The sequence below is a fragment of the Xenopus tropicalis genome, chromosome 3 (genome assembly GCF_000004195.4).
Source record: "Xenopus tropicalis strain Nigerian chromosome 3, UCB_Xtro_10.0, whole genome shotgun sequence".
NCBI classification, from domain to species: Eukaryota; Metazoa; Chordata; class Amphibia; order Anura; family Pipidae; genus Xenopus; species Xenopus tropicalis.
Genome location: NC_030679.2, coordinates 16,525,039 through 16,538,612, shown reverse-complemented (window position 1 = coordinate 16,538,612; position 13,574 = coordinate 16,525,039). Strand labels below are relative to the sequence as shown.

General features: G+C 44.2%; 1 protein-coding gene across 3 annotated transcripts in view; it reads left to right on the top strand.

Annotated features, from left to right (window-relative positions):
* The window catches only part of uhrf1bp1l (UHRF1 binding protein 1-like), a 131,885-nt gene that overhangs the window by 82,756 nt on the left and 35,555 nt on the right, over positions 1–13,574 (top strand). Inside the window, exon 21 of one of the 3 annotated variants that reach the window (XM_018091953.2) lies at positions 7,449–8,161. Within the exon in view, the coding sequence (XP_017947442.2) occupies positions 7,449–7,505 (57 nt within the window). The 3' untranslated portion in view covers positions 7,506–8,161. 3 annotated transcript variants of the gene reach the window in all.

The following is a 13,574-nucleotide window of genomic DNA, read 5'->3' as shown; positions in this document are numbered from 1 at the left end:
TTGCGAGTCACTGGTTGGGGATCACTGCTTTAGAGGCACTGCATTAGTTAGCTGCCATTGTTAATTAAAGCAGTGCTGTCCAACTGGCGGCCCGCGGGCCGCATGCGGCCCGCGACCCCCCTCTGTGTGGCCCCCCACCTGTCTGGCTGCTTTGATGGCTTACCTTTTTGTAAGCTTTAAATGGTATCAGTACTGTGATTAACTGCCCCCCCCTGCATGGTTCTCACCTCAGATTCAGGCTGTAATCCCTCTGTATTGTTTAAATATGTAATTCCCTGTGTTGTTCACACCTTTTAATCTCTGCATTGTTCTACCCCCTGCAGTGTTCACACCTCAGGCTCAGGCTGTAATCACACCCATTGTTCACTTCTTCACACCTCCGGAGCAGTAGAAACCCACAAATAATCCCTGCATACTACAAAAAGAACATATACTGAGGTGGTACTGCAATTAAAAAGTTTTTTAATATATAGTTATTGTGCAGACTGTAGGAGCAGTGCCAGCATTGTGTCACTGTAGGCTGCCTGTGTGTGAGCATAGGGCAAGCAGAGTATGGCACACACAGGCAGGGTAGGGAAGGCAGAGTATGGCACACACAGGCAGAGTAGGGCAGGCAGAGTATGGCACACACAGGCAGAGTAGGGCAGGCAGAGTATGGCACACACAGGCAGAGTAGGGCAGGCAGAGTATGGCACACACAGGCAGAGTAGGGCAGGCAGAGTATGGCACACACAGGCAGGGTAGGGAAGGCAGAGTATGGCACACACAGGCAGAGTAGGGCAGGCAGAGTATGGCACACACAGGCCAAGTTTGGCACAAACCAGCCAAGAATGGCACACACAGTGAAAGTATGGCACATGCAGGCAGGGTAGGGAAGGCAGAGTATGGCACACACAAAGGCAGGGTAGGGCAGGCAGAGTATGGCACACAGGCAGGGTAGGGCAGGCAGAGTATGGCAGGTTTTTGCTGTACTACAACCATTAATATGGGTATGGTCATGTGATAACATGGGTGTTATGGCAGTATGGCAATAAATACAAATAAATACAAGATATAGTTGCAATAAGTTAAGAGTCAAAGACAAAAGAGGATGGAGGTCCCTGCCCCGTAGAGCTTACAATCTATATGGGAGGGTAACTTACAGACACAAATATGCAAATATAAGTGCTGTAGGTCACAGTGGGTGTCATTACAATATAAGTGCTAGATCCCAGATCAGGTGCTGGGTGAGTGCTCCAAAAGGTAGTGTTTAAGTTTAGTTTTAAAAAGACTGAAGTAAGATTCTCTCCGGAGAAAATCAGGGAGGCATTTCAAATGTAAGGGGCAGCAAGGCAGAACGGTTTAAGGCAGGAGAGATCAGTAGTAGTGGGGGGCGCAACCAAGCGGTTGCTCTGCGAGGAATGATGGAGTCGGCCAGGAATTTACGGAGACACAAGAGAGGAGATGTAGTGAGGAACAGAGGAATGGAGAGCTTTGAAGGTTAAGAGAAGGAGTTTGTAAGATATTCTTTGTTTAATAGGAAGCCACGATAAGGACTTTAGCAGGGGAAGGGCCTGAACTCTCCTGGATGAGAGGAGGAGAATTCTGGCAGCAGTATATAGTATAGACTGTAGGGGGGAAAGATGGGAGTTAGGGAGGCCGGTTAGTAGCAGGTTACAGTAGGCAAGTCTGGATAGGATGAGAGCATACATGAGCAGCCTAGCTGTTGCAGTAGAAAGAGAGGGCGGATTTTTAAGAAAAAGTGACAGGTTTTGACAGTGGTGTTAATATGGTCAGAAAAGGAGAGGCAGGAGTTAAAGACCACCCCCAAACAACACGCCAAATGGACAGGGTTGATGAGGGTGCCATCAATAGAGATAGTAGGGTAGGACCAGGCTTAGGCAGAAAGGTCATTAGTTCGGTGTTTGTTAGGTTTAGTTTGAGGTGGTGTTGGTTCATCCAGTTGGAGATAGCTAGGAGGCAGTTAGAGATTTGAGTCTCAGCTTCAACTGTTAATGAAGGGGTCGACAAATAAATTTGGATATCATCCGCATACAGATATTTAAAGCCAAATGAATGGATAAGATCTCCCAAGGACAGCGTGTAGAGGGAGAACAACAACGGCCCAAGTACAGAGCCTTGGGGTACCCCCATATTAAGAGGAACTGGAGATGAGGTTTTGTTAGCATAGGAGACAGTGACTGAATGGTTAGAGAGGTAAGAAGAGATCCAGGATGCAGCCTGACTACGGAGATTAATCGAATGCAGAATTTGCATCAGGAGGGAGTGGTCAACCGTATCAAAGGCAGCCGATAGATCTAGGAGAATTACTATAGAAAAGTGATCTTTGGCTTTGGCAACCTGAAGCTCATTTGTAACTCTGCACAATGCCGTCTCAGTAGAATGCGCAGGCTAAAAAACAGATTGCAGCGGGTCTAATAAATTATGGGTGTTAAGAAAGTTAGTAATACGGGAGAAGACAATACGCTCTAAGATTTTGAAAGCAAGTGGTAGAAGCAAGACAGGATGGTAGTTAGAGAGACAGGACGGGTCGAGCGTGGCCTTTTTAAGGATAGGCTTGACACAGGCCTGTTTGAAGGAAGAGGGGAAAATTCTAGAAGTCAGAGAAGAGTTGAAGATGTGAGTAAGAACTGGAGTAAGCTCCTGGGGAGAGTGCATAAAGTGAGGTAATGGAGTCTGTGAGGGATGTAGAAGGGTATTTAATATAGAAAACAGGCATCGCGGGTTGGATTTATTATAGTTGATAAGGGTATTGTAGTGTTCCTGTTTATTCTTCGACAAGGCAGAGTTGAGGCAGGCCAATAGGAATTTATAATGGATAAAGTCCGCTTGCGTACAGGATTTCCACACCTCGCACAGGCGTGTAAGAATTTGGTGTGCACATTCAGCCAGGGGTGTGGGTTTTGAGCCCGAATACGCTTAGGCTGAAGGGGTGCAAATGAGTCAATAGTCTGGCGATGACATATGTTTAAGCGTTATCTTAATGCAATATATTTATGCATTATTTTGTATTACGCGATATTAGCGCACACTATTATGCACGTAACCGTTATTTTCTGAAAAAATAGCCATTTCCCTTAAAACTGGAGGATGCATCACTCTAGGGTAATCACATACTTGAAAAAATCCGACTGCAAACTCCATCTTGTCACCAAAGACAATCACCAGCTACAGCTTTGTGTAGTAACGCCTACTCCTGGGAGGCGTTAAGTTGCACAGTAATTATCACCACATTTTAAGCTTTTAACGCTTCAAATATGTTTGAGAATTATGCGTTAGTATTATTTCTATTCGATAATTACCTCAATGTGATGGAAATAACGCTTTGCGATAATCAGGATTTTTGCGCATGCGATATGAGTAGTAACGCATGCGAAATGACTTTGATGAATCGGTAGTTAATTATCGAACACTTTTTAATGCATAAAACTATGCGTTATGTGTTAATGACCTTTAGTGAATCAGCCCCAAGTCTCTTCCATGATATTACACATGGGCAGGAGGTAGGACCTATATCAAAGCCAATGAAAATTAGTCCTACCTTATAAGACCACCTGACTTCCTCCTCACCTCTGTTATTTTTTTTCCCCTCCTACTGAACAGGAGGTAGGATCTCCCTCCTCACCTATTTGTCAAAAAAGCAACTCACAGTTTTGATTCTTCTTTTTATTTTTTTTACCTATGTGTGCACACAGAGGGATGATTCCCAGGTACTAGAGAAGAATTTACCTGATGCCCCAATATGCAAAGTAGGTAAACTGTCGCCTATTGGGAAGAAATGAAGATGTGGGCATAGCCATGTTCCTAGCCCTGTGCTAAAATAGCCCCTGCTGTTTGCCCATCTTTGCCCAGTATTCAAACATATTGCTTATTGTATTCCCATGTTCCTGCCTGTGACCTATTGATCCTCTCTTTCTTCTATGGTGTTTTGAGCCTTGGAAAACTGACAAAAGGGCCATGGGTATGGATATGGGCTTGTGATAACTAAGCCTGAATCCGGTAAGTATGGTTCTTCAGTATCTATGTGTGTTTGAAATTCTCAGTGCACTGGGATGCCTGCATACTAATGAGCTAAATATGTCCCTCAGCTGAAAGCTGTCTGGGTCCTTGTCGGAGTTTCCATCCTGCTGACTACCCATTGCTATCTGGTAAGGCACATGTGCTCCTTAAGGGCTCTTTGGTATTGCTGTTTGATATCTAAAGTTCTTCTATTGTGAGCCTGAATCCTCTGAGCAGACACAGCAGGTATGGATGCTCATTATTACACCAAGTGCTTGGGGGTTGCACTGCTGTAGGCAACGCTGGATTTCAAATCCAGGCGCCCCGAGGCCGCCCCCCATTCGCGCCCCACCCAACGCAAGCACGGCCATTTAAAATATCATACGGAGCAGTGGGGAGAAGTCCCCATTGCTCCATATGGCCGCAAAATGATAAGATTTCATTGCGGTGGGGCAGCATGCTGCCCCTACAATTGTGCCGCCCAAGGCCTGGGCCTTTGTGGCCTCACCACAAATTCGGGCCTGGCTGTAGCAGTATGGTTATCCCCTTCCTTACTCACAGCGAGTCTGCACCTAATAAGCAGCCTTTCTCCAGGATTCTGAGTGGAGGTTTCAGTCCTAATAAGGTGCTTATATGCTTCTGGAGCTTTTTGCTATTGCTGTTTGATATCTAAAGTGTTTTACTGTGAGCCTCTGTACAGATACAGCAGGTATCCCATTATTACAAATCCTTCAATGATGCGCTTATAGAAAAAATCAATCCTCGTTTCAGGGCACTCTGCAATTAAATATAGAGACCACAATGGTGCAATACTGATAATAAATGGCCGCACACACTCAAATTCTACTTACAAAGTGTATCTTCTACATGTGCATGTCACAGTTAGTTTGCAGCAGCATGCCTTCCCTCTCCACACTGCAGCACCTAGACAGTTAAACGCCGATAGTGAAGTGTATACCGACAGGAGAGCACAATAACGTTAAGTTGTGTCTAACCTTGCAATAACGTTAAGTTGTGTCTAACCCTTCTCCACTGTTCAGTTTTGTTTGCAGTAACTTTTACCTCCGTGCAGCAGTTCAGTAGTTCTTCCTGTGCTGGGAATTCCTGGTACCATGTGGTCACCTACAGCCAATTGCGCTGTTTTATATTAATCTGCACATATATCTCATTATTACACCAGGTGCTTCCAGGTTTGGCTGGGGGTTAGCACTGCTGTGGCAGTATTGTACCTTCTTCCTTTCTTATTTGGCTTCTGGTGCTTAACAGGCAGTTTTTTCCTATCGGATATGAGCATAGTTGTAGTTCAAATTGTGTTGGCTGCTGGGTCACCATCCTTTTATCTGGTGTGTTTACAAGCATTTACACCCTGTTTCAAATTATTATGCAAATTATATTTTTCTCATTTACCAAAATAATTAATGTAAATAACAGTCCGCATAATTATCATGTTATCAACTATTAAAAGTACAATTCAAATTTTATTGAACGAACCTCCTAATGATAAGTTTTTTGTTTAAGAATAAAAAACTTACAATGCACTGTTCCAAATTATTATGCACAGTACGTTTCAAAACACTTTATAGGTTGTAAAGAACTGAAAATTGTCATTTGTTGTGTTTGCAGCATATTTACTAAAATCAAAAGCTATTTCAATCAAACTTTTAACAACATTTTAACTTTTTAACCCTTTCACTGCCAGCCATTTTGATCAAAGCGGAACTTGTATTGCCAGACAGTTTTTGAACATTTTGCACTGTTTCACTTTAGGGGCCTTTCCTTGGGGGGACTTTTAGTTTACCCAGGAAAACAATATATCGTTTTTTTTAGGACAACCTAAGCTTTCAAAATATGGTAGAATTTTTGTGTAGTTCCAATTCTGTAACAAGATATAGGTTTCTAAATGTCTAAAAATGAAAAAAAAACAACAAATTTTCCATAATATAAACACACATACTAGAAACAGAAATTATTTCATGCACGAATATACAACTGATTTGGAAAGTCCCATGTCTCATGAAAGTGCCAATACCAAATACCGTATATTTATGTTAGTTTGATGGAGATTTCTCACTTGTATAGGTCAAAAACTCCAAGCAGTACACTACTAAATTTCCAAAGCACTGCTCCAGAAAGTTGCATACTTTAGGTCAAAAATTCAAGGTCAAAAATTCCACTAACAGAATATTTATCCCAGAAAATTGTACATTTTTGGAAAGAACAGATTCTGGGGAATACAGAATAGGCATAACTGTCTGTCTACTCCAAACTATGAAGTCGCAATGCTTTCCTAAAGTTATTGGTTTTTATCAAAATTTGTGACATTTTTAAAAAATCACTTCAAAGCTTCCAGTCTATAGTATCTTATCTCCTACAGGTCATAAAGTAACCAAATAAAACACCCTAAATATGAATGCCAGGGGTCCACTGAACAGTATGATGCCCAATATGTATAGGTTTACCTAAGTATGTGGCATGTAGGGGCCCCAATGTGAACACACCCCCATATGATCTATCATTTCTGTCATTTCAGCTCCTGCAAAATCAACACATTTACATCATTATATGTGGGATAAAGCTAGTAAAAAGTACGCTAACCCCAGAAAGTCATATATTTTTGGAAAGTACACATTCCCCCGAATCTAAAATGGGACCCGTGTCTTTCTACTCCAAAGTACCAAGCTGCACTGCTTTTCTAAAATTGGCAATTTTGATGAAATTTCCAAAAATCCCCTCAAAGCTTCCACTTTGCAGCATCTTATGTCCCACATAGTATTAGGTACCAAGATAAAACACCCTAAATTTGAACGCCAGGGGTCCACTGAACAGTTTGATGCCTAAAATGTATAGGTTTACCTAAGTATGTGGCATGTAGTGGCCCCAATGTGAACATACCCCCATATGATCAATCATTTCTGTCATTTCAGCTCCAGCAAAATCAACACATTTACATCATTATATGTGGGACAAAGCTAGTAAAAAGTACGCTCACCACAGAAAGTCATATATTTTTAGAAAGTACACATTCCCCCGAATCTAAAATGGGTACCTGTGTCTTTTCTGCATCGCCACCGCTGCAGAGAGTAGCCTTTATCTGCTAACAACGTATGATACACGTCGTTGGCAGTTAAAGCCTTTTACTGCCACGACGTATCTCATACGTAAAAAGGTTAAACAGTTTAACAGGTCACGTTGCATTTTAACATAGGACCCCTTATTTGATAGCAGCTTCACAAGTCTTGAATCCATTGAACTTGTGAGTTTTTGGACAGTTTCTGCTTGAATTTGTTTGCAAGATGTCAGAATAGCCTTCCAGAGCTGCTGTTTGGATGTAAACTGCCTCCCACCCTCATAGATCTTTTGCTTGAGGATGCTCCAAAGGTTCTCAATAGGACTGAGGTGAGGGGAGGATGGAGGCCACACCATGACTTTCTCTCCTTTTATCCCCATAGCAGCCATTGATGCAGAGGTCTTCTTTGCAGCGTGAGATGGTGCATTGTCATGCATGAAGATGATTTTATTACGGAAAGCATAGTTCTTCCTTCTGTACCAGGGAAGAAAGCGGTCAGTCAGAAACTCCACATACTTTGCAGAGGTCATCTTTACACCTTCGGGGACCCTAAACGTGCCGACCAGCTCTCTTCCCATGATTCCGGCCAAAAACATGACTCCACCACCTCCTTGCTGACATCCCAGCCTTGTTGGAAGACGGTGGCCTTCCATCAACCATCCACTACTCCATCCATCTGGACCATCCAGGGTTGCATGGCACTCATCAGTGAACAGGACTGTTTGAAAATTAGTCTCCATGTATTTCTCTGCCCAATGCAGTCGTTTCTGCTTGTGAGCATTGATTAGTGGTGGCTGAATAGAAGGTTTATGCACAGTTGCAAGACTCTGGAGGACTCTACACCTTGATGTCCATGGGACTCCAGAGGCACCAGCAGCTTCAAATATCTGTTTGTTGCTATGTAATGGCATTTTAGCAGCTGCTCTCTTGATCCGATGCATGGGTCTGGCAGAAATCTTCCTCAATGTGCCTTTATCTGCACAAACACGTCTGTGCTCTGAATCAGTCACAAATCTCTTAATAGTGCGATGACCACGATTAAGTTTTCGTGAAATATCTGTTTTAATTGAAAACCAAAAAAATCTAATCTTTGTGACACTTAAATAGAATTTGCATAATAATTTGGAACAGTGCATTGTAAGTTTTTTATTCTTAAAAAAATACTGTTATCATTAGGAGGTTTGTTCAATAAAATTTGAATTGTACTCTTAATAGTTGATAACATGAGAATTATGCTGACTTATTTATATCAGTTATTTTGGTAACTGAGAAAAATATAATTTGCATAATAATTTGGAACAGGGTGTACTTAAGTGTCTGCTAGCATAATAGGAGCCAACATTGGAAAACATTTTTTATGCAATGCAACTACCATTTTGCATGACCCCCTGGTCCTTTGTTCTGGGCTTTGGCTTGCGTGTCTGTTGGTTCTTGTCTTTGGCTCACATGGCCGCTGGCCCTGGCTATGGCCTTTAGCTCGCTTGGCCACTAGCTCAGTTATGGCCTTTGGCTCGCTTGGCTGCTACCCCCGGTTATGGCATTTGGCTCACTTGGCCACTGGCCCCGGTTATGGCCTTTGGCACGCATGGTCCCTTGACTATGACCTTGGGTTTTGGGTCCCAGCTATGGCCTTTAGCTCACTTGGCTGTTGGCCCCAGCCATGGCCCTTGGACCCAGTGATGGTCTTTGGCTCACTTGACTGCTGGCCCTGGTTATGGCCTTTGGCTTGCGTTGATGCTTGCCCTTGTTGTTTACTTTAGCTTGTGGGGTCACTATGCCTTGTTGTGGTCTTTGGCTCAAATAGCCGCTGGCTCTTTTTATGGCCTTTGGCTAGCATGGCTGTTGGCCCTTGTTATGGTTTTGGCTGCAGGTCTTTTGTGGGCTTGCTGGTGTGAGTACTGGCATTTTTCTCATGGCCCTTGGCTAATTGTTGGCTGGCCTGACACATGGCTGCCGGCCTTGGCTGCGGCCCTTGGCGCATGTGGCTGCCGGCCTTGGCAGGGGCCCTTGGCACATTTGACTGCAGCCCTTGGCACATGTGGCTGCTGGCCTTGGCTGCGGCCCTTGGCGCATGTGGCTTCTGGCCTTGGCTCGGCCCTTGGCGCATGTGGCTGCCGGCCCTGGCTGCAGCCCATGGCGCATGTGGCCACCAGTGCTTTGCTTGTGTAGTGTTTGGTTTGTCGACTAGTTGCTGGCATGCATGGTATCTGGCTGTGCGCAGGTGACTTTCATGCATTGCACCGTTGTTTTACATGCATGATTGCCAGTTGACTTGACAGTCATTTAAGGCTGCTTAGCTGATCTACCATCAGCAGGTTGTTTGTACAGTTCCTAAACCTGGCACCAGTGACTGGTTTGGTAGCCTCTTGAAGCCAGTAGTTTCAGTGTGTGGTAGGAAGTTAGTTTCCAGCCTGGCATGCTGGCTTGGGCCCCTAAGTTGCTTGCACTGTAGTGGGGCTTGAGTGCTGGTGTGTCCTTTCACTATGGGACATTTTTACGTATACATTGCATCAGATCTGTACTTGAATGATCTTTTGCTGATCTGTGGTTGTTGTTGTTTAGGTTTGACTGCTGTCAATGCCAATGTGAGCTGCTACCAGTGTGCTTTGGGGCTAGATGCTTGTGGGTGCCAAGTCTTATTCTAGGGCCCAAGGCTAATGCTGAGGATTAGGTGCATAGATTCAGCACTTGTGGTAAATGGATCAGTTGTGGTTAAATAATTTTGTGGATAACTTTTGTTTGTTGCTAGGGTGGTAACACTAGTGAGCTGGCCAGTTCCAGAGTCTTGATTGTGGCCATTAGTGAGTGACTATCTCAGCAATTTTCTTCTTGTTGGCAGAGGATCCACCCCAGCTGTGGTTGGATGTTTTGGCAATCATAGTGTGGCAATCCCTCTGGACTGTGAGGGGGCCCTTGTAGCAGGAGATGCTCATGGAATTCACGTTATGGAAGTAAGTGAAATTCTCCTTTTCTGAGGCGAAACCATACAATCCTGGGTTGAAATACCTGTAACCAGAAGTTAGTCAACTCCATGCAACACGGCGGCTATCGAACATCTTCTAAAACATAATTATTTTGTGTTTGAGTCTAATTTTTATCTGCAGAGATGCGGAACTGAAATGTGGGTGAAATTTGCCCTGTCTTTCGCCAGCCTTTATATGGGTTGCAGATTTAAGAGCTCATCTGAAATTATACATCCGCTATATTGATGATTTTGGCATGGGAACGTGTTTGTTGAATTCATAAACAATGAGTTAAATCTATGCTTCACTGACATTTGCATATGCAGAAATTTTAATTTTTGCATATTAAACAGGGAGCTCTATAAATTAAACTTAATTAACTAATTAAACTATTTAACTAACAAAGCTACACTAATCCATGATCTGTTCTGCTCTAAATCATTCCATCTCCTCGCACTAACCGAAACCTGGCTGTTGCAGAATGACACCGCCACTGAAGCTGCGCTCTCTCATGGCGGTCTGTCTTTCTCCCACACCCCCCGGGCCACTGGACGCGGTGGGGGAGTTGGAATTCTCCTCTCCTCCCGTTGCCAGTTCGCACCTATTCCTATTCCCCCTGCCATTCAGATCTTCCATCCTCTCTCTGTACGGGTGGCTGTCATTTACAGACCCCCATCAGCCTCCTCCCCTGCTACATTCCTCTCTGATTTTGAAACCTGGCTCTCCTTTTTCCTCTCTACTGACAGCCCTGCAGTCATACTTGGGTACTTCAACTGCCACATTGATGATCCCTCGCAACCCTGGCCCTCACGTTTTCTACGTCTAACCTCCTCTTTTGAGCTCCAGCAGTGGACTAATGCTCCGACTCATAAGGATGGCCACTTTCTGGACTTAGTCTTTACCAAAAATCTGTCCCTTTCTGATTTTAACAGTGTCCCCTTTCCCTTCTCTGACCATCACCTCGTTACATTTTCTGTCTCTCACTCTCCTTCCCAACCTGCTCCTTCCCCCGCTGTATTAATTAGAAACACACGTGACGTAGATCTCCCGACCTTAGCTCGCTCTTTCAGGTCCAGTCTCTCCTCCTTTAATGAGTTGTCTGACCCTGATACCCTGGTTTGCGAGTACAACAGAATACTAGCCTCCACCATTGATTAATTTGCACCCCTTCAGCCTAAGCGCACTCGGGTGCAAAACCCCCACCCCTGGCTGAATGTGCAGACCAAATTCCTACGCTCCTGTGCGAGGTCTGCGGAACGTATGTGGAGGAAATCCCGTACGCAAGCAGACTTTATCCACTATAAATTCCTATTATCCTGCCTAAATTCTGCCCTGTCGAAGGCTAAACAGGGATACTACAACACCCTCATAAACAGTAATAAATCCAACCCAAAACGCCTATTTTCCATATTCAATACCCTTCTGTGTCCCTCGCAGACTCCATCACCTGACTTTATGCACTCTCCCCAGGACTTTGCTGATTTCTTCCTGAACAAAGTGGAGTCCATTCGCAATCAAATTCCCCCCTCTAATAATACTAACCAGCTCCTCCTTCCTCAGCCCCCCTCTGCATGTCTTAACTCATTTGGTCCCGTAACTGGCTCTGAAGTCTCCCGGCTTCTTTTGTCGGCTCCGCTCACCACTTGCTCTCTAGACCCCATGCCTTCTTGTCTTCTCAAACACTGTGCTGCTGAGCTTACTCCAGCTCTTACTCATATCTTCAACTCTTCTCTGTCTTCTGGAAGTTTCCCCTCTTCTTTCAAACAGGCCTGTGTCAAGCCCATCCTTAAAAAGGCCACGCTGGACCCGTCCTGTCTCGCTAACTACCGTCCTGTCTCGCTTTTACCGCTTACCTCCAAAATCTTAGAGCGCATTGTCTTCTCCCGTATAACTAACTTCCTTTAATGCACATAATTTACTGGACCCACTGCAATCTGGCTTTCGGCCTGCGCACTCTACTGAGACAGCTTTGTGCAGAGTTACGAATGATCTTCAGGTTGCCAAAGCCAGTGGTCACTTCTCTGTACTAATCCTCCTAGATCTATCGGCTGCGTTTGATACGGTTGACCACTCCCTCCTAATGCAAATTCTGCATTCGATTGGTCTCCGTAGTCAGGCTGCATCCTGGATCTCTTCCTACCTCTCTAACCGTTCATTCACTGTCTCCTATGCTAACAAAATCTCATCTCCAGTTCCTCTTAATGTGGGGGTACCCCAAGGCTCTGTACTTGGGCCGTTGTTGTTCTCCCTTTACACGCTGTCTTTGGGAGATCTTATCCGTTCATTTGGCTTCAAATACCATCTGTATGCTGATGATACCCAAATTTACTTTTCGACCCCTTCATTATTAACAGTTGAAACTGAGACTCAAATCTCTAACTGCCTCCTGGCTATCTCCAATTGGATGAACCAACGCCACCTCAAACTGAACCTAACAAAAACTGAAATAATGATCTTTCCGCCTAAGCCTGGTCCTACTCCCCCCTTTTCTATCTCTATTGAAGGCACCCTCATCAACCCTGTCAATTCCATGCGTTGTTTGGGGGTGATCTTTGACTTCAGTCTCTCCTTCTCTGACCATACTAACACCACTGTCAAAACCTGTCACTTTTTCTTACGCAATATTGCCAAAATTTTTTCTACAGCTAGGCTGCTCATGCACGCGCTCATCCTATCCCAACTTGACTACTGTAACCTGCTGCTAACCGGCCTCCCTAACTCCCATCTTTCCCCCCTACAGTCTATATTAAACACCGCTGCCAGAATTCTCCTCCTCTCATCCAGGAGAGTTCAGGCCCTTCCCCCCTGCTAAAGGCCTTATCATGGCTTCCTGTTAAACAAAGAATAGTTTATAAACTCCTTCTCTTAACCTTCAAAGCCCTCCATTCCTCTGCTCCTCACTACATCTCTTCCCTGGTGTCTCCGTACGTTCCTGGCCGACTCCGTTTGGTTGCGCCCCCCACTACTACTGCTGTTTCATTTGGAATTCCCTCCCTGATGTCCTCCGGAGAGAATCCTCCCTCAGTCTTTTTAAAACTAAACTTAAAGACTACCTTTTGGAGCACTCACCCAGCACCTGATCTGGAAACTGGCACTTATACTGTAATGTCACCCACTGTGACCTATAGCACTTACATTTGTCCATTTGTGTCTGTTAGTTACCCCTCCCATATAGATTGTAAGCTCTACGGGGCAAGGACCTCCTTCATCTTGTGTTTCTGACTCTTATTGCAACTGCACCTTGTATTTATTGTATTTATTGTTGTACTTTGTATTTATCCATTATCTTTTGTATTTATCCATTATCTTTAACCCCCTGTCTGTATGAAATGAATTCTACTGTACAGCGCTGCGTACATAAGTAGCGCTTTATAAATAAAGATATACATACATACATATTTACCGTAAACCTTGTAGTGATAATACATTGCTACATGTCACCCTAGAAACCAGATTGGTGGTATTCCTGTGGAGCAGTTCCTGCTCTACTGATGAGGAATTCTTCAGTCTGGCTAGGTACATGACAAATAGGTTTCAAGAAAGTG